This window comes from Paralichthys olivaceus, chromosome 19 (genome assembly GCF_024713975.1).
Source record: "Paralichthys olivaceus isolate ysfri-2021 chromosome 19, ASM2471397v2, whole genome shotgun sequence".
Taxonomy (NCBI): Eukaryota; Metazoa; Chordata; class Actinopteri; order Pleuronectiformes; family Paralichthyidae; genus Paralichthys; species Paralichthys olivaceus.
In genome coordinates this window covers 3,937,961-3,959,976 of record NC_091111.1, presented here as the reverse complement: position 1 = coordinate 3,959,976, position 22,016 = coordinate 3,937,961, and the positions used below count along the sequence as shown (strand labels likewise).

General features: G+C 41.5%; 1 protein-coding gene across 1 annotated transcript in view; it reads right to left on the bottom strand.

Moving 5' to 3' along the window:
* Nucleotides 1-20,312, bottom strand: part of tnfrsf21 (tumor necrosis factor receptor superfamily, member 21) — a 37,906-nt gene extending 17,594 nt beyond the window's left edge. The window contains exons 1-3 of the mRNA XM_020091751.2: nt 19,864-20,312; nt 11,241-11,946; nt 7,565-8,143 (exon numbers count right to left, since the gene is read on the bottom strand). Coding sequence (XP_019947310.2) covers nt 7,565-8,143; nt 11,241-11,946; nt 19,864-19,890 — 1,312 coding nt within the window. The 5' untranslated portion in view covers nt 19,891-20,312. The remainder of the gene's footprint in view (nt 1-7,564; nt 8,144-11,240; nt 11,947-19,863) is intronic.
* Between the last annotated feature and the right edge of the window lie 1,704 nt (nt 20,313-22,016).

The following is a 22,016-nucleotide window of genomic DNA, read 5'->3' as shown; positions in this document are numbered from 1 at the left end:
GACAAATGTTTTGTGATTTGTGAATGCGAGCTATACAAATAACATTCGATTGATTAAATTTATTGATAAGCTGCATGGTCACATAAATATGAAATCCTTGGTAGACCAGTCTATCTCATTTTAGTTTCAGTTCACGTCCTCTGAAGGAGGCGGCCCCTGAATTGGGACAAAAGTAATGTGCTTATTGTGAGCTTTACAACTGCACTGCACTGTGGATTCTGAGACCTTTGACATAAGCCACTTGAGTCTGCTCACACTTTGAATAATGTCTCTCTCTGTAGTGGCGCACTCCACATTTGAGATTAAGGCTTGGGTAAATTATGGCAGATGTAGTAGAGGTAACTGGCTGGGATTAGAGTAAATGTTAGCTCAGATTTAGTTAATGGGAAACATTCACAGAAAAATAGTCAACAAATGACGTCATCATACCTCTGAGTTCCACTTCTCAGATGTGGGAGGGTGATCTGAATGACTCATTTAACTGTATATTACTTTCTTGTAATGTGTGACTGTTAGACTTCCAGAGCAGCAACACAAACTTAATTCCTCCTACTTTTGATAAAGCTGAGCCCTGATTAACGTCTACGGCAGCAAACATGCTAAGTGCATAAATCCAGGATGATTCAGAGAGACTGGACGAGAGAGATTAACTGGATGAAAGCCAGTGGTAGACATTCATGACTTTACTCATGAAAGACACACACACACACACACAGAAATGCCAAGAGCCAAGTTTAAATATGGATATGAAGCCTGCAAACATGCTTACACGAACATCCTGTGCTGCATATTCAACATCCTTGCAACCCCCCCACTCACTCAATATTCAGCTCAAAACCCTCACATAATCCTGACCCTAACCTTCGCCCCAACCTAAAGCTTGTTAGTTTAACCTTGACTCTCGTCTTAAACCTAAACTAACTTATACATTAATCCTAAACATAAACCCAACCTTAAACCAAATCCACAGCACTAATACTAACTTGAGTCTTTGCAGAAGTGAGAACCAGCTATGTTTGACCTTACTGCCCAATGTGCCCCTGCTCTTACTCAACAGTTATAAACTTAAGTGAATCCTCGAGGGACCTAGGACCTCGCGTGCCAGCCTTCTGGCCTGAGAGCCTGTCGACTCTCATCCACCTCACTGGCCATAACACACTGAGAGAAATCCCCCTGCTCCGCATGCCTCACTGCCACTGGTAGCTGGCCACATTTAAATGACCTATATAAGTCTCGTGATGATTCAGTATGTCAGCCTGCAGATGTGTTTGCATGGGAAGTAGTTGCATCTCGTGCGTTTCTTTGTGTTTATAAAGTGAACAGATGCCAGAATTTATAGAACACGGACATGTCAAAATATGAACTATCACAGTTGCCTGGAAGGCACAAATTGATGTCGGTGTCATCTTTGCAACTACAACAGCTCATATTGAGACCGGTTTTGTTTATATTTGTGGCGTTGGAAAGTAACACTGAACTGTAATGTCCAATCCTACCCTCATTATGGAGACTTTCCTCTCGACAAAGACAATGTGCAGCAGCTTATTATTACCATGCTCCACTCCCCCATCAATACTGCAGATTTTGGGTCCCGGAGCTGGAGACAGTAGTCTTTAATATAGTCTCTGGTTGTCAATAGTCTATGTTGTCTTTTGAACTCATGATAATTCCACAACCTTAACCCTCATAGAAGACTGTCGAATGTGAATTTGATCTTTCATGTTTTTCTCAGTGTTGAAATGTAAAGCTTTGGAAATCGGTATGGTTTAAGAGATAGATAAATTAATGGCTGTGACCTTTTTAGCCTTTATTTATCCAATGTGGGTTTCAGGAAAACGACTAATTAATCATGGTCATACAGGCCCCATTTCTTAAACACACTCTTGCTTCATATTTATAAGAATAATAAGGTTTTGTTTAAATCAAAAGGTTAAATGAGGGGAAACATGCCCTCTAGATCCAACAAGTGGTCTCCCCTCTGAACCCTGTTATTGTGTGTAGCATGATGTGAAGCAGGGTGCCATGTGCGTCAGCATCTTTACAAATTCCATTCTGTTAAACACATCACGTAGTACTCTCAAGTTTGCTCTAATTTGGGAAAACACAATGTTAAATTGGTGAAATGTGTGCGGGATCACAACGGGCGCTTTATACCTACAACCAGCAACAACGCCCCCCAAGCTCTGCTCTTCACAATCAATCCCAGGCTGAAGCGAGAGCAGGCTATCCCGGCCCACCCTGGTACTGCACAGCGCAGTATATTCTAACACGCTCCCTGCTGGGCTTGGATGTGGAACTTGGCATTGGATGTTTAACGAGAGACGATGGTGGGCAGGTAGAATGTTGTTTTCCTTCATGTTTTCCTCTGCAATCTACATCTTACTTTGGAAATATATACGTTGTAACTAATATGGCTGTGACCACAGGAATCGCAACCTACCTCTATCTGATGTACTCTCAAAGGAATCTAATTGTGTTTTTCCATGTTTAAGACCATTAACTGCAAGCTGCACACACTTTACATTACTGCTGAACATTTTCCTAAGTGTAGCACAAGGATTTGGATTGATTTAACTAGACTGCCTGTGTTTTTCATTACATTTCCTCAGGTGTGCCAATATTCGATGTTGTTGGTCATCTACATTTGCTTGTCATCGTCATAAGTGTGTTGATTATTCCAGTTCTGTGGTCAGTCACTGAGAGGGTGGCAGGTGGCTCAGCTTATCATAGCACATACACACTTACACTCTCACACAAACACACACATGCTCACACTCTCACACAAACTTACAAACACAGTTTTGGAGGTGAAAGTTGGGAAGAGGTGTCCCCTGAGTTTGCGACTCTTTCTGTCTTTCACTCGGAATATGTGATTCAGTATTTGACGCAAGTCATTGGACTCAAAAAACATTATATTAAGTAGCCACCATTTTTTGAGAGAACTTCATTTGCTATGAACTTAGTCTTTTTAGTTTGGTCCATGTCCCATTCACTAACACGTAGGAGGTGTGGTTTATGATCGTGCAATCGTGAATGGCTTCACTTTTGGGGAGCTTTCATGTCTTGCATCTTAATATACAGTCTGGGGACCAAAGACTGGGTAGGTTGTTGCTGATTTGCATCCTTAAAATCAAAAAGGTGGTGAAATCTGAGATTAAAAGATAAATCATTTGATATTTTGAAAACTTCTTAGGGTTGTAAAATTCTGAAAGTGACTATGACAGTATTACAGCATTAATTACTCACTTTTTGTGTATTTTTTAAAATATCTGATAAGCTTTAGAAAATGGTACCTCCTGGGTACCATTGATCTATGAGCTCCAAGCTCATAGATCTTTTACTTAAATGGATTTCCTGCATCATTTGGTCTGAATCCTTACTTAGCCTTTTGTTTATCCAGTGTGGTTTACAGGCAGAAATATTTAGCATGGTCTATCATGGCTCCAGTATGCTTCAGAAGCACATGTGTTTTGTGTGTCTTTGTGGTCTTGATGAAATGCATAATTGGGACATAAGGGCGCACACTTTAGGACAATCTCTGCCTTGAGGTATTTGTGGTCTCGTACATAGTCGTACAAATGAATAAACAGATGCAGATCTTGTTTGTGCTGAGTGCAAACTTTTAGGGCAAAGGTGGGTACAACAGCAAGGTCACCTTATTATAGCCTCAAGCTAACCCTTATACAACCTTGTTGTGATTCCCTTTCATTTAAATTTGACTGCAGCACCCTCGTTACAGATAAACAAATGTCTTTCAGATCCTGTGCAATAAAAATCTGGCCTGTGGCCCTGGAATGCCCCATTCGGTCCTGCTGTAAAGGAGTAGTAGTTTTCACGACTTCCTGGCGGGTTTTGCAAATGCTAAGTACTGTATGTGTTTGATCTGCGCTTTGACATTTCCCTTTCTTTTTTTCATTTACTGCCGCTAGTAAAGGGGCATTACAACCTTCATGGGGAGCCAGCCGTGCACCTTGGAAGGATTAAGAAGCTGTTTTGTTTTATTTTCCAGGGATTAAAACGCAGTGTAAAATAGCTGTTTGGGTTGCATGTGCATACGTACATCCACATAAATGCATACACATGGGCACAGAATTATTCATCCAATCAAAACACTGTTACACACACAGAGACACACACATTTAGTTTCCTCTAGTTATGTTTTCACAAATATTTAGTAGTGGTAATATGTAGTGGCAGCAGTCGTAAAAAAGGAAGTCATTTGTGAGGGTGGCAGCAAAGATGACAAAACGAGCATCATTATATAAATTCTTTAGTAGTATTTTATCAATTAAAACAAATCAGAATCAGTTTCAATCAATCATCTGTTACCGTAGATGAGTGTCTGTCTCCTACCAACATGTTTCAGAAACCTTGACCATACAGTTTTAATCACTTAAGCACTCATGTAAATTGTTATTGTATCAGACAAGTGGAGCATTGTGTTGTGTCTAGTTTAAAAGCCAGCAGTCCTCCCGATTTTGAGGATCAGGAGTAAGAGGCACTGTTGCAAGACAATCCAGACGTCCTGTGAAATCAAATTTGCGGGGAACAGGCAGCTCAATGTTTCTCCCATTAATTATGTAATGACTTTAGCTATTTGCATTGTTTTAAGTTATAGCCATTGTCGGGAAATTGAAGTTGATTTGAGATCCACTTTAATTACAACAGAACAACATTAAAGCACCATTAATTGAATTTCTCTTTTTTTTGACCACTTGAAGGCAGCAGAACAAGCTCTCAGCACAACACGGACATGCTTGTAAAATTGTTATAACCTCATAAAGTTGTTATGACAAACAAGCCAGCAGTTGCTTATTTACATAACCAGCAGACTCAGTTCACTATTAGCATTCAACTGAAGCTGTGCTTTTAACTCAACTTTGGTCTCCCCTGATGCCTTGCTTTGCTTCTAAATGATCCACCTATTAACCAGTTAGATGCTAACTTTGGCTGCCTCCTGTATGGTGCGGATTAGGGTTGGGTGAAATGCTAAAATTTTCCAGTCTGCCACCATCAGGCCAACAACTGTAGATTGAGAACATGGGCATGCACATGGAAGAATATTTGATTCTTTTTTTTGTGCCATTCAGCTACAACAAAAATACACATAATATAGCACAACTCTTAGGCCCTGTTCAGACTTAGTATTAACAACCGTCCTGAGAGATCTGACCACAAGTGGACAGCATTAAATGTGTGGTATTAAAATGCATCACAAATGTGTTCATAAAGGCCAAATCATCTTGTCTTTTAACCAGCAATACAGATGCATCCAATGACACTGTGTACATATGTGTTAATGCGTGTGTCAGTGTGTTTGTGAATGTGTATATATATATTATATTAATAATAATAAATGCCAGTTCTTAGGTTTATAAGTTATACATTAGAATGAATTTCTGAGGACTCAGACCATTGTATTAGCAAAATAAAATAGAAAATCACCCAGAAAATCAGCCATAAAACAATCAACAATAGACAAGATTTTTCATCCAGTCGTCCAACCTTAGTGAGGAGTGGATAGCGTACAGTCAGTATTTCAGCTTTGAGAGTGAATCAGTTTTGAGACTTGAATCCAAAACAATGAGCAGAGAGATGCTGAAATTATTCATAAAGCTGAGAGGAACTGCAACCTAACTTTATCCTTTAGGTATCTAGTCTACCACATACAACTCCTCCACTATATCTCTCTTTATTTCCTTCTCTTTATAGCTCTTTTTATTGTCCGATTGACCCACTAATGTGCTTTGCCAGCCGAGCAACAACCCCAGTGCAGCTAAAACCAGATTATTCCAGTTCTCTGTGGTCAGTCACGGAGGGAGAGGGAGAGGGTGGCGGGTGGCTCAGCTTATCATAGCACATACACACTTACACTCTCTCACACAAAAACATACACATACACACTTACACACAGAAACACAGTTTCAAAGTGGAGAGTCAGGCAGGAGGTGTCCCCTGAGTTTCTTTCTCTGTTTCACTGTGAAATCGAGAGCTCAGCTGAGGGGCAAAATGTTCACTACTCATTGATAGCCACAGTGTCAACAAACATGACAGAGAAGTTGCAGGGGGTGCCTGTGATAATGGAGTGAGAGAGTAAGAAGATAAGTGAAGAGGGGAAATGGAGAAAGAAAAAGGAGGGCAGATAGTGACGCAAAAAATGAAACAAAGGCCAAAACACAACAAAAAAGACAAAAATGAGATGGACTTTAAAAGAGAGACAGAGATACGATCAAGCCAAAGAAATTCAAAGTAAAAAATGATGAGGCTTATGAATGAGATTAGAAGGAAGACAGGACGTGTTGAAAGGAAGGTAAAGTTCATGAAAGAAAAAGGGGACAAAAGAGCAGGACAAACAAATGAGTACACAATAAGACAGTAGGTAGAAGGATGACAAAAGAGGAGCCTGAGGACTTGGAGGTAAACAAGAGAAGAGGATAGGAAAGAGACACTGAGATGAAATTGGAGAACTGAGAGCGGTATAGTAACCCAAGTGTGTGTTAGGGCTGGACAGCAGGGTGGTACTACGACAGGGTCATGACCTTGATTGTGTAACCACTGCAATCCAAAGCATGTTCTGTGGGGCAGAATTGATTGGATCAGATACCCGCACTACTGTGATCAGATCAGCAGACGGTTCTACACTCCTCAGGAGCAGGACTAATGCCTGTCAGTACACCAGAATGAGACACGGTGTGCAACTAAGAGTCCACAACCTCCCATGTAGCAGATGCAGGACATGAGATGAGTCCTGAGATTAGAAAAACACTGGAAAGGCTGTGATATGATACTCTCTCTGAGGGCACATCACAGTGTTTAGTTATGTTAGCTCCTTTTTTTCAACATGCAGTACAGAGATCTGGATCTTTTTTGACCTATGTACAAAAATAAACAGATAATTCAGACATACACTGTACACACTAAGAAAAAGCAGATGTAATGCATAAGCAAACCATATGTTATGTGATAACGTTGTTGAATATGGTGATGACGATATGACTTAAATAAATAAATAAACAGTCCCTGGCTACAGACATAGACCATGATCAGCTCCACAGCTGGGACAAACATTTTCACTAGAAGTTTTCACATAGAATTTAGTCGGAGGAGGCGGAGCGAGATTTGACGGAGATGCCTCGCAGTTCTCTCTCTATTGTCTTCTTCCGACAATGATTTATTGATGGAAAAACCCATTAATGATCTGAATATATTTAATTTATCAACTAGGGCAGCATGGCTCCATCTGATTGGCCAAATATTCAGAGTGGGAATGCAGTTTAAACCATCTTTTGTGATACAGATATCGTACACATTAATATTGCAATGATGATACATTGTCGATATATATCGTGCAGCCCTATTCTCCACCATAATCATCAGAGCACAGAAGAGTTCCACAACTTTGGAAAACATAGGACATGGAACATTTAAGTTGTTCTGGTAGCTTATGATGGACCAACACCTTAGTGACTTTCTATGTTGGCTAGTTCATTCAATTTGTCACCAAAAGGCCCACACTCCTTTATAAGAACCATTGTTTGAGAAGTCAAAGAGAAAGCAGACTCACCCTGTCCGTTGGAATAGTAGATCCACTTCTCTTTGACCTGCATTGGAGGCTGAGATGGTTTCTTCTGAATCGCCTTCTCCATGATGCTACTGGGATCCTGCACTGGGCCCTTCTTCAGCACCCGAGAGCTCCGCTTCACGCTACACACCACAATTACAACCAAAACCAGCAGCAGGAGCAGCACGATCATCCAGGGCAGGTGTTCATTGATGTCAAAGTGATTTTGAGTACTTGGCCTTGGGGACCCCCTACGAGTGGGTCTGTAGTAGCTGGAGACACCTCCGCCACCTCCACTCCCTTGATCCGCAACCTTGCTGATACCTGTCCCAACTGGGACTACCTCTGCAACCTCCAGACCGTCCATTGCCTGCTTGTTAGGCCCTGGCACAGGGTCAGAATTGGGTTGCCCCCTCGGTTGCTCACTATTCATTGGTTGCTTTTGAGCTGGGGGCGGTAGAGTCCTTGAGGGATCACTGTTTGGTGGGATGGGATTGCCGGGGCGACCAAGCCCCTCTGTACGGAGGTTTTTCCATCCCGGGCTTTCCCTCAGTGGCATAGGTGCTGACAGGCTGTAGATGCCTGTGATAAAAGAGACAGAGAAATTGATGGAGACAAAGATAGAACAAACAAGATGAGGAGGTATGAAAGACCACAAAGAAATAAGTATATAGGTAAGAGATGAGAGACACACAGAGAGGGAATACACTTCACTCACTCAAGAGATTAGCTTAACCCATATAATGAAAACAGGAGGCATCAGGGGAGGGGATACTAACACTATAATCTGGCCCACAAACGGAAGAAGTAATAACCTCATCTTGTGCTCTAAATCAACTGGTTCCTTGGGTGGGCAGTTTATTTTCCAAAGTAGAGTCAGTCCAATTCTGGAGTTCAATAACATCAGCCTTTTCTTAACATAGATAGATAGATTTTCCCTTAAATGTGGTTATGAATGAATTCTGAGACTGCTAAAGGAATGCCCTATGCAGCCCAGACCACCTCAGAATGAGGTCTGAGGGATCGGATGTGTCCTTAATGCATCTTGGGTGCATTCACACCTGCACTTGGAGCTCTCTGCTTGGGCTACATTAAGATAATTGATTTTCATGTTTTTCATCCAACCCTTAGCAGATCAAGAGGGAGCCATTGAGAATATATGTGTTGCTTAGATTCCTCCGAACACAAGTGCCATAAGGTTTCGGGGGGTTCGGAAATGGAAACATTTCTAATGCACATTTTTGTCGCTAAAAATGTTTTGATTTTGAAGGAGGTAAGTCTTCCAGCATTTTTAAAAAAGACAGACAATTATCTGCTTTTCCTTCTCCTGCCATGTTCTACCCCAGCAAGTTGCTCACCCCACAGTGCATTCCTGAATTCAGGTTAAGCAAGGGCCATTACAATCAGACTCAGGCATCAAGTGAAGGACTAATTAAAAAAGCAAAAACATAGAGGTGAGAGGGAGCTTGGTTAACGATTTACAGACAAATAAATCTTTAGGAAAAGAACACTGAGGTTTGACATAAACTTTAGCAGACATGTAATGAGCAGTCGATATAAGCAGCGAAATTCATCTCTATTGATTATAGATGTGGCTTAGTGCTTGTACTGGTGTAGTATAATGACATTAGGTCATAAATGATCTGCTGAATGTTTTTCGGATTTTCTCCTGGATGTGTGTTAATCCGTGTAATCCTTTTATCAGCAGGCAGGTGCACAAACTAGTCTAATCCCCAAATTAAAGTCTGTAATTGCCTTTATCTAAATATCTTGAATGAAGGTCAAACTGAGATAGGGTGTGAGTCGTGAAACTTTGAAAGTGAAAATTTCACTTTTCCAATTCGCAGGGACATAGAACATGGAGCAGGGTGCTATATGGCCAGTGTTTGGCAGTCACCAAAAAGATTCGTTTACTAAAATGTTACATTAATGTGATTATTTTTCTTAGTAACAAGGATTATAAGGGATTACAGTTACTAGAGTTACTACATTACCGTTACTAATTCCAATAAAGCTTAGATACTTTAATATTACGTCAGCTTGTTTGGTAAGTTACTGACAGTAGGGTGGTAATATTTTTATTTCAGCATCAGCATTTCAGTAAGAATCACTGAATAATAATCTACATGCTGCCATAATATAATTTGCACACAGTACAATTTATTCCCTGATCCTCTTCCTCCCTTCACATGGTGGTCGTCCCCATTCTCCGCTAGTTAAACAGGTGAAAAATAACAGCCATGAGTACAGTATGTAACAGTTGCCCACCCCCACTTTCCCTCTTACAGCACAGACGAGGTCAAATTGACTGGCCGGGAAGCCATCGATCCCCTGCCAGCACAAACAGCAGTGACAGTATTATAGGTGTCAGTGATGGGAGGAGGGGTACATGGATGGTTGATTCTGAGTAATGACCGGCATGACTGACTCAGACAAGAATGACGTAAAAACGGTAAGAGATGACGAAGGAGGGAGGAGGGCAGACAACAAGAAGACAAAGGGGAGAGGGAGGTATTTGTCACTTTCTCCGATCTAAACTGAAGGAAGGAGGGTGGGGGTGGTGGAAAAGAAGGCTCACAAAGGAAGAAAGAAATACCCATAACTCCTCCGAACCGCAAGTAGTAGCATTCCTGAGATAAGGAGCTGCTACCACTTTGTTTCCCTGCCAACAAACGCCCTTCACTTTGTGTATAATCCCAGGAAACTTTGTAATAATGATACAACAGAAACTTCACACAACCGATTGTACCCAGTGTACAAAAAAACCCTAGCACAGTGGTGGTGTTTCTGTGCTCTTCAAGACATCATAGCTTCACAATTAGAGCTTCCGCCTGGGTCCCATTATACTTAGCGGCTGATCGGACCAATAATTGAGACTACTGCACTGTTGTTTGACCAGGGAATAAAATGATCTGACCTGTTCACATTGAAGACATTGTCTAGAATGAAAAGGACATTTTTCAGAGGTCTTTTTATTGAGGAACCGCCGTGCACTAACATGCATGAGCAGCTTGACCAGCTACCACATCAAAGAACACAGAAGCTTGGATTACAACACACATACGTGAGACTTCATTCTCTGCTCAAGACGTCAGTACTTCAGTATCATTTTTATTAAAAATAGTTGCTTGCTGCTACATTTATGTTCAAATCTTTTATCCATATTCTAAATAAAGTATGACACTGGTGCATGGAGCCAATTAGCCTAATTTAAATTGAAGATTGGAAGAAGATGGATACAATATGCTCTAAATGTCTATATTACAAAAAATAATAAATATCACAACTTTTAGTGCAGATTAAATAAATAAGATGCAATGTACAAATCAGTGCACTTTAATTAGTTTTGAGCCAAAAACTAAGCCGAGCTAGCACTTTCCCAATGCTACAACTCTTTATGCTAAGCTAGGCTAATCACTTGCCATATTCTCACATACACAAGACGGAGAATAATCCTACCCCAAAATGTTGACCTATGGAGCTGATAGTGTTGAAATGAATGAACAAAGTACATTCATAATGAGGTTAGCTCAATTCATTACATTTCGGAATCGTATTCCAAAGCCCCTGTCTGAAAATTTATCTAAAAATACATATGACACGAATAACTATATGAAAATAATTATAAACTGACATTAACTATATGGGATATAAAGAAGACTAATCTACTTGTTCTCACCTTCATGTGCAGGTCCATTCAGTGAGGATGATGGAGAAAATGATGAAGTTTGGCGTTCAGGCACATCCTGTGAAGGCCCACGTGAGGTGATTGTCGATGAAGACGAAGAGGAGGATAGGGCTGAAGTGGAGGGGGCACAAACATTATCTGTCTCTCTGGTCCCTGGGGTGAGCAGCACCAGCCCCTGGGCTTGGCAGTCTGTGTGGGTTCGGCACTTCACCAAACTCGAACGCATATCTGAAAAAGTCCCCTTGGTGCATGGTTTACAGACCACATCCTCTGTTGCGCTACCTCGTTTTTTCACCCTTGTCCCCGAAGGGCAAAGTGAGTGGGGCTTACACTCTGCGCCACTTTCCACTGACAAGAAGCTGTTGGGTGGACAAGTGCAGGTACGGTCCTGGATGGCCGTGCAGCTTGCTTTCTCAACAAAGCCTTTGGGGCACGGAGCGCGGCAGCGATGGCATTGCTGGACTCCATTTTCGCCCCGCGTGAAGGCGCCTTCAGGACACGGGCTGCACTCCCTCACAGCTGTGGGGGAGCAGTGTAAGGACACATAGGTGCCTGCCGGGCACTTGTCGCAGACCAGCTGGGTGCCTGAGCTGGGGTCGGTATGCTGGTAGTGGCGGGGAGAGAGCACGAGCTGGTCAGCTGGGCTTGTTGTGGTCACAGCCCTCGCTGAGATGTCAATCACCACTGTATATAAGAGCTGAGAGGAGAAGAGAAGGAAACATTAGAAATAGTAAGAACTTAAAGATAAACTGGGCACAAACACTTCTTACTGGAGGTCACAAGAAGCGGCTGAAGCAAGGAATACTGCCTGATTTCTTAGAGCAGGGGTCACTAGCAATGTTCAATGAACTAGTTTTTTCAACATTGTTCACTGTGGCACCAACTTCGTTTCATAGAAGACTAAAGATACTGTATCTTTCTCTTGCCTGGACACCACCACAGCCAGAGGGACCAAGAGCGCAACCTCACTGAGGCCCATGTTCTCCCTATTTACCCATAGTAATGTTTGAGGTTGAGTTTATACACAGCTAGTCACAAATTAACACACACACAAAACTAAAGCATGACATCATCTAATCTAAAAGGGTTTCCTGACCAACAGTGAGTCAGCAAGCCTTACACACCGAGGCAAATGTGGAGTCACCAAATTCACAGCCGGGCAGACAAATGCGAGTGTGTCATGTTACAATGTTTCCGGTAGGTCACATTTTCAACACTCCCCATGCGGTCGTTTAGTATGAAGCTGCTTTGATGTGATTTATGGGAGAATTTCCTCCTTCAGAGCCCCACTTAACCCAATATAATTTAATTTACTCAATCGCCTGACTCACCCTGTCCATAAAGGTTAAATGCCCAACAGTATGCAATCACTACAACCACAACTAAGAATTGAACATATGTTGGCTTTCTATAACCTCCCCGCTCACCTCTGCTGGGAAGCCAACATCTCACTGGGTTTAGGGGAATAGGCCACACATGCATAACTTCACTCACACACACACGGACTTTGTGAGTCACGCCAGGACTCATTATAATGGCAAGTTTCTAATTCTTTATTCCTCCTGCTTCACAATTACTTTAGATATTAAAAATGAGTTTGTCCACTGCAATGTGTGAAGGTAAATGTAACTGTAATATTGTGGTTTTAATGGCTAGATCACAAATACACTGTATGCAGTGGTTTGGCAATAAGATCAAATCAAAACAATATTGCAAATATTTTTAGGATCATAATGCAACATTTGAAACAGCCTATTGCAAAATTTTATATAACATTAGATGTATTATTCACCAATCTCCTGGAATTCTCAAATTCTGGATTTCAAGATTGTTGAAATGAAGTGGAACTATGGACAGCACAGAACGTTTTGTAGGAGCAGTTTTCTCTGGCCATGAGGCTGCAGGTCGAGTTTCATTGGCCGTGGTCTTCTTTGTATAGGCTGCAAAGGCTGAATCGAAATAACATGGTCTAGTCTATAGAGAATTTCCATTATCTGCGTCACCATCTTGTCCCAGCCTTGTTGCTGTCACCTAGCAAGACAGTTGCAGTTGGACATGAGTAGTTTTATGACCCTTGGTTTTGGTCAGCCTTCGGAATGGGACAGTCTAGTCCTGACGCTGTGATGCAATTGATCTTAAAATGCAGCCCCTGAATTGAGATACACACCATAGCTGTGTCTCAATTCAGGGGCTGCATCCTGCGGAGGACCCGGTCTACGCAGACAGTCTGGTCTTTCTATTGCCTCACTAGCTTGTCCCCAAAAGTGCCAATGTCCTGTGCACTCTAGGGTCGAGCAGGTATTCTGCTTTGTCTCTCAGCCAAGTCACAGGAAAGCATTTAGCTCCATGTTTGCCAGTCTTACACAGAGGGCGGCTTGAGTCTTGACTACAGAAGAAGTATCAGTGAAATCTGATATGTGGAATTGTGGTGTAATTCTTCTACCGAACAAAACACAAAACTCTCAGGGTCAGATCCATGTCACAAATCCTGTTTGCTTTGTTCTGATGTATCAAAATGATTTGTAATTCCTGGTTTGAATGAAATAAGCATGACATACAAAACTCATAATTAGAGTCAAAGGAAGACAAACTCTAATAAAGATAAAGCTGCCCATTCTTCTTGCACTCCATTGTCCTTTCACCACACCACCAATTTGTCTCTTTGTGTTCATTCTCAGAACCTCATCCATAAACATCAGACCATGTTCTCCACGTGCTGTTCATAATCAGTCACTATCAATGCATTCATTCACATCAAGGTTCAAAGTGAAAACGTTGGTGGGAGGTGCCCACAGCACTAAATGGGAACATTCTGCTTGTTATAGGACAATGGATGGTGCCCCTGTGGCTCTCTCTGCTTGTTTGTAAATTTTTATGCCCTGAACTTCACCGCACTATTTAATGTGAGGATCAGGAAGGGAAGTTATGCTGTATTAAAAAAGAAACATTTCATACCTTTACCCATGGCACGGGTTTAGTTTTTTCTCGAGAAACAGGCTCATGAAAATATATCACGCAGCTGCTAACAGTCAACAAAAAATGAGCTTCATAATGAATGCTATTGGTTTAACAAAATGATCCCTCAGTCTCAAGCTGGACACATGCACCTGTCTGTGACAGGACCATGTTTGCCAATATATTAGCAAAACATTTACTCTAGTGGGAATCAGTTACCAAACAAGTCAGACCAGCGTCCACCTTCTGAACAATGCAAACTAAACACCAAAGAATGGTATGAATGTTCAAATGATTGTTCTACATACAGATGAAATGGTAATGATGATGAAAAAAAATTAATAACATGCTTAATACACTTTTTTGAGTGACTCAACTAAAATGTTGAGTTGCCTTACAATAGGCTACAATATCATATTAGTTAAAGCATAGTGAATGATAATTTTTAGATTTTATTTTAGCCGTATAACTAGTTAAATATACGTCTTAGCCATATAGTTTTTACCATGAAGTGACTTAGTCATATGTCAATTAGCACATGGTAAAGCTAGTAAAGGGTGTTAAGTTACTCTAATGAGAAATTGTTAACAAAACAAGATGAACACAAGTCATAATGTTGGTTAAACATTAAGCTAAAGTTATCTTAAAGTTTAAGTATCACAAGCTCCTCATTTAACCAATAGTCTCCATGAAATTGGAGTTTAAAGTCACATATTGACCAGGTGGACCAAGAAAATCCTAAACAGATGCGTGGATATTACATTATTGATCAATGATTTCTTTTGCACTGAGATACTGAAGTCACATGCTGCCTTAACTGTTCATTTGTCCAACAGTATATGTTGTTATGTTTAATGTCAGTCTGGTAATATTTTCCACAAATTAAGAACTGTATACACCAAGCTTACATGTGCTATAGCTCATAGAAGAAAAACAACCGAAAGAGCGAACGCACCTTCACCAATCTTCATCTGAGCTTGTGATGAAGCTAGTCCGGGCACAGGCTGACCTCTGATGACCTGTCTCTGTCTGCAGCTAAGGTTTTAAGCCAATGAAGATAATTACTGCAACGGCTGCTATTCGGCATGTCAGGGAAGCAGTGCGGTAAGATAATGGAAAGAAAACAGACGCTCACAGCTGGTCAGAGTGTGTGTCTTTCAGTGGCAATGCAAGCAAACACAAATACACAATCCTCACTGTGTCACTGCATTTCCTATTTGCCTTTGGATAACAGACACTGTCTGGAGCCACCGCAGAGCCATTTCAGATCAGCAATGCATGAGTCCATTTCGGTGTAAGTGCTGCCAGCTTTCCTCTTTATTATGCCAGCATTGTCTCTGAATCTTGCCGCACTGCCCATAAAACCGAGTTCTACCAGCCACTGTGCAGCCTGAACCGGTGACTAGGAGACATTGGTGCAGCAACAGGGATGAGAACAACCGCCCCCCTAGCAGACACATGGTACTAGGTGTGTTGTGTTTTTTTACAAATGCAGATCAGTGTTTGTATGATGCCTTCTAGATTAAGATTGGGTTTGGAGACAGCAAACTAGGGGTCCAGAGTTTGAAACACATGGACATCTCAGGACATATATGTTGCTTGAGGGACAAAAAAATCTGTCTTTGAATAAATGTACCACTGTAGCACCCCTGTGATACTGTTTTGTCTGTGTACTTTCTTGAATGTGAGGTGAATTCAGGTATTCTATTGTTTTCTACTTAGTAGCTGTCTGTTGTGTGTCCATACATCAAAAATTGAATTCTTACAGAACCATCTATGTTTTCTCAGCAGGTCAAGCTAGCCAGCTCAGACAGAATTGTCATCATAAATCAAACCCCCAAACAACTGAGCCCGAAAGGTTGTTCTCCTCTGAGAGCTTGTGGGTGATCTTTTCTTATTAGTCTCAATCCAATATAAATATATATATATATATATATTTATATATATGTACATTTGTGATGATACAATCTTCATGAGAGAGAACTGAACTGCTAATTTGTATTATATATTATGTATTAACATCGTTTGCAGCTATAATGTCCTTGCAATACAGGCAGTGTTTATCTAAAGTGGGCCTTGAAAGTAATTTGCTTGACGTGTACTTGTTTAATCGCACCATACCTGTTATTGTTCACAGAGATGCTAACAGATGTTAACTTGTGCTGAACCTTTGTGGTCTCTGCTACAAAACTATCGAACTCCGTAGCACCAGTGGGTTGCGTACACGCCTGCATCCACTTGGGCGGAGACACAATATTATGTTGCATTGTAGAAAATGAAATGGCACATAGTAATATATTTTAAAACATTACAAAACTGCGAAAAAGGAAGATGTCTTGCCCTCTGCTGCTCTAATTTTAATCATTCTTTAAATAGACAAATGTGCCTTATTTGCTACTTCTACTTTATATTGATCAATGTGCATCCTGTTGAATGGATGCAGCTATAGATGCTGTTAAGTAACTAATTTACACATTGCTAATGGATCATTATACAACCCCTATGTTGTTAGTGGTACCAACTGAACCTTGAATTTCTGAGTAATTTACAAAATCAATAACGATACATCTATGAATGATGAGGATTTCATTTAGTGGATTTCATCTTTCAGTGTGTGTGTGTGTGTGTGTGTGTGTGTATGTTGATCACTGTGACGGAGTAAAGAAGCAGATCACAGGGTAAAGGAAAAGATCTGATGGTGGAGTCCTTGGGTGGTCAGACAGCTCTTGTTTACACACAGGCAACAGAGTGGCACCACTGCACCACTGCAGGGCAGGTTCTTGTTGCTGAGCACACCCACCCACAACACACACACACACACATTCAATGAAACAAACACCTCACCCCAGTCAACTCTGTGACTCTGGGCAAAATAGCCTGTAATTCTACCTCCAGCAGCAGCGAGCAGGTCGGTCCAGAGACACAGCACCGATAGAACTTATAGGCCACAAACAGCAATGCCTGAACCTCCTTGTTTTTGTCTGTGAGCATTTTGTTTAGATCGTACAAAAATATATTTGACATCACTCACACTTTTTCAAGTGTTGAAAATATTTTGACCAAAGCCTGGTTAGAGCTGAGGTGGGTGAATGAGCAGCAACCACTGTAACTGAACGTGGCAGGCTGAGAAACCTGGAGTTGCATTATGGGAAATGTAGAATCCAGACTTAACCCTCAGAATATCTTTGATTTGGATTAAGTGCAATATTAAAGAGCTGGAATGTCCCTTTATAGTGGTTTTGTATTGTGCTTTAACACCCAGCCAGAGTGATTGCAGCTTGGGTTCTATTAGTGCTGTTGTTGTTCTGTGAAATTAAACCACATTTCCCATAAAAGCCCTTCCACTAACAAAGAGATGGCTGCTTTTTTCTTTTCTCTTATACAAGAAGATATCTGAACCGTTTTATTGGAGTTGTTTACAAAGTATTTGCTGCTGTTAACCTGCTGCTATATTTTATAAATTTGATTATATGATTACGGTTTATACAAAAGTAATTAGTTTGATAAATTATTCTGTGCTCAGCACTAAAGTTTAGGCCCGGAGCGATCAGCAGTGATTGCCACACAAAGGGCAAATGAAACTTGCTATAACTAGCAGAAGCACTTTAGATTGTTTTTACATTTCTTAGCAACATCCTAAAATAAGTGGTTAACATGCACGTGGCAAGACAGGCTGCATGCCACCACATATAACCTGTCAACAACCAGACACAGCTGTCTGTCTGAAGGACTTATGACCGACATGGCAACACAAACTGAACTCATCCTGTGACAAGACATGTGATCAATGCTTAGCAACAAACTTAACCACGGAGCAGGAAGTGGACTGATGCCTAACAGGAGTATGAGATGGCTCTGTGTGTGTGTGTGTGTTGAAACACATGTGTTACATAAAGGGGTGTGTGTATACAAACATTTGGTTGTGGGTGGGATGTTTGTGTGTGTGTGTTGCAGAAGACGGTAAACCGTAATTACTATCCAATTAAACTAGGGCTTACTATAAACACACACACAGACATGCATAGACTTGCAGACCTCACAAAATACACACATGCACTCTTATTTGCACTTTTCCCCACCCCCCTACACAAATACACACACATGTCCACCCACATGCCTGGCAGCACAGTGGCACCTGTTGCTGTATGTCTTTGTCTCTTCCTCATTTCAGCTCACAGAGAGAGACTGTTTGGATTCAGTCGCGCTGAATTTATCAATAACAATAGGCAGCGATGGTTATTTGTGTAGAGGTTAATGACTGAGGCAGGGAGCACCAGGAGGACGTGTATTTGTAAAGTGAGTGTATCTCACATTAAAGCAAGTTTTGTTGTATTCAAAATTTTTAAAGCAAAAACTGTACATACATTAAAATAAAACTGTCAAAGCTCAAAGTTTTACACAAACACATGACCAGAACCTGATCTGTAAACCTGTGTTCTTTTGGGACTCCTACGGTTTGGGTCTGGAAGCACGATTTAGGACGCTCATATTGTCCAAAAACAGATGCATACCATTTGACTATATACTCTATTGGGTGTTTACAAAGGCAGATGTGTTCACACAACATATATTTGCATTCAGAGTTGCACTAACAACGTATGTGTGTCGTAAACACAACAACCTTGTTATAAATTAAAGTGAAATGAATCTGCACATGCCAAAGCTCTCTGCACAGTAATCACCCTGAGGAAATGTTTTGTTGATGCAGCGACAGTTTGACAACAAATTCAAATCCATTTTGAAGACATCCACTTTTTCATTCCATTATTTTGTCTTAATGCCAAAAACAAAGCAAACCATTAAAACTCCACTAAAAGGTCCTTCAAGTGAATTTGACGCACGACACTGAGCATCCTGATTGGGCGTCAACAGGCAGACTTCCCCCTCTGTTTACTTAAGTCACACTCGACTATAGCTCTTCCTGCTTTGTGAGGAGACAAAGGGACAGGCTTTGTGCCTGAGTCCATCTGACTCACCGAGGATGGTGAGACCTTGATCTCCAGCAGCTACTGACACCTCTATGATCTGCATGTCAGCACAGAGCATAGTGACTACACTGGCATGAAAACCTCCATCCATCATCCACACTTAATGATGATAAAATAATATAGAAAAATAAAACAATGCATAAACATCTGACATAATAATACGGAAATCTGTCTTTTCCATTAACAAAAAGAAACATGTGCCTCAGGATTTGATTTCTCATTTATCCAACTAAACTAAATGCATCTTAATTATGTTCTTCCACTTGCTTGTTCACTTGTGAAATCAAACCCTGTGTTTGTTGTGATACAGTGTCCAGATAAGAATCTGCATTGACTGACATTCCCAGTTGTTCACAGGGTAAACAATAGGCTGCTGAGTGCATCTCTTTCTCCATCCTTCCACTGGAGACTCTTTTGTGCTGCTCACCCACAGAGGAATGAATTATCCCAATGAGATGTTAAATCGAGAGGAGAATAAATGAATCTGCCTGTCTGGGGTTTATTCTACACTCGGACTTGGAAACATTTTTTTAAGATAGTTGATTAAAACTTCAGTCTGGGACGGGGGAGGACGAGAAAAACAGGCACTGGCCCTTTAAAAGAGGGAAAACCTGCTGGATGAGAATAAAGACGAAGAGCCGGGTGAATGAAATGTGATGCGAGCTACTCACCACCACCGACACACACATGGCAGACATGGTCCTGCTGGAAGAGACGAGGATGCTGCGGACCTTGCTTGTTGTCTGCTGGAGAAACACTTTCTCATCACTAGATGTTTCTCATCCTCCTCCTTCCTCCTCCTTCCTCCACCTCCTCCTCCTCTCGCTGGAGGAGAGCAGCTGATGCAGCGTCAGGCTCTACCGCAGTGTCTCACACCGGTCTGCGGCTCCAGGTGCGCGGGTTTCGGCCTCAGGTAGTCCCTCATGAGGGCCTGGTTGACGCGGAGCGCCGCGGTGTGTGCCATAGCGCTGACGGATGAGGGCCACTGTGGGGCCACCGCCTCTCCCCGGTCCTGTGCTGATCTGTGCGGGCTTCTCTCGGCGCAGCGCGGCTTCCTCCCTCTGTCTGTGTGCGGCTCTGCGGAGCTCACCGCCGCGGTGACGTAGGGCAGAATGGGGGGGTGGGGGGGGGGGGGGTGGGGGAGCTGGTGAAGTGACGCAGCCAATGGCGGCGCCAGGAAGAGCGACGCACGTGTGTAGGACCCTGGTTGCATGTATACATATATATACATATATATATATATATATACATATACATATATATAGAGAGAGAGAGACATTTCAGGGTTTGCCACTTGTGTTTTATTTTTGTCCAAATAACAAAGACAAAAGGGTTTAGTGTAATTCTTCTTATTATCAGGATTTTTAGATGAATGCATAGGCCTATATGGATGGATGGAAGGATGGAAGGATAGATATGCGGATAGATAGATGGATAGACAGATAGATGGATATGCAGATAGATAGATAGATATGTGGATAGACAGATAGATAGATATGTGGATGGATGGTTAGATAGATATGCGGGTGTATAAATAGACGGATAGGCAGAAGGATGGATGGATGGATAGATATGTGGATAGATAGATCAATAGATATTTGGATGGATGGATAGATATGGCAGGTGTGGATGAGCGGTACAGCGGTCATCCTCCAATGAAGGTCGGTGGTTCGATCCCAGTCTTCCCCATCGGCATGCCGAGGTGTCCTTGGGTAAGATGTTGAACCCTGAATGGCTCCTCATAGAAAAAAGTGCTGCTAATAGATGCACTGTATGAATGTGTGTGTGAATGGGTGAATGGCAAACTGTAAAGTACTGTACTGTAAAGCACTTTGAGTGGTCATCAAGACTAGAGAGTTGTATATTTCCATATGCAGACAGACAGATAGACAGACAGACAGATAGATAAACAAGTACTCCTCCATGCAAGTTAGTCATGGAGTTCCACAAGGTTGTGTCCTTATACTCTTCACCTTAAATATGTTCCCTTATAGGCAACATCATCAGATGCACCATGTACACTTCCATTGTTACATATCTGTGAATTCTGATGAATCCCATCACTTAGTTCAACTTCAGGAATGTCTCAAGAACATTAAGGATGACCCAGGACTTAAGACGGCCTGTGTTCTCCAGGGTTCTCTCCAAGTAGAACATGAGGGTTAAAAGATGTAGGGTAAGATGTCATGAACAAGCCTCAGATTTATTTTTCTCCCCTGCACACTTACAGTTTTCATGCTCTGTGTGTCATCTCACCTTGTGTAAACGGAAATCAAACTGTATTTATGCTTGTTAGAGTTTCTTTCTCTATCTGAGCCATTTGCATTGATGATTATGTTTGATGCAAGCAAGTCATCCTCAAAATAAATCAGATTCAGCTTTCATTTGTGTAATTCTCCGATTTTAACCCGTGTCACACAAGTGTCAGCATCACAGCATTCTCAATGCACTTTGCTGTTCTCAGTAATGGAGCTCAACGTACAGTCTGAATCAGCCTTTTTGATCCCTTGCTCTAAATTATAGCTTCACAAACAGCCTGCCAACCTCCCTGGGAGGGATAAAAACACAGATGCACTGAACTGCCCTTTGAACTACTGTAATCTCATGTGCTACTGTTGACATTTCAATGCTATTGAATGTGAAAAAGACATCAGGATTTTTGATTCGACTTGAACTGGCAAACTGGCCAATTTTGAACCACTAGTCATTAGAACCTGAATTTCCAAACTCCAACTAAAAGGGGGCAGAAATGCTATGATGGCAATTTTACACATGCTGTAAAACTGCATTAGTTGATATATTTGACCACTTGAGGGCAGCACAA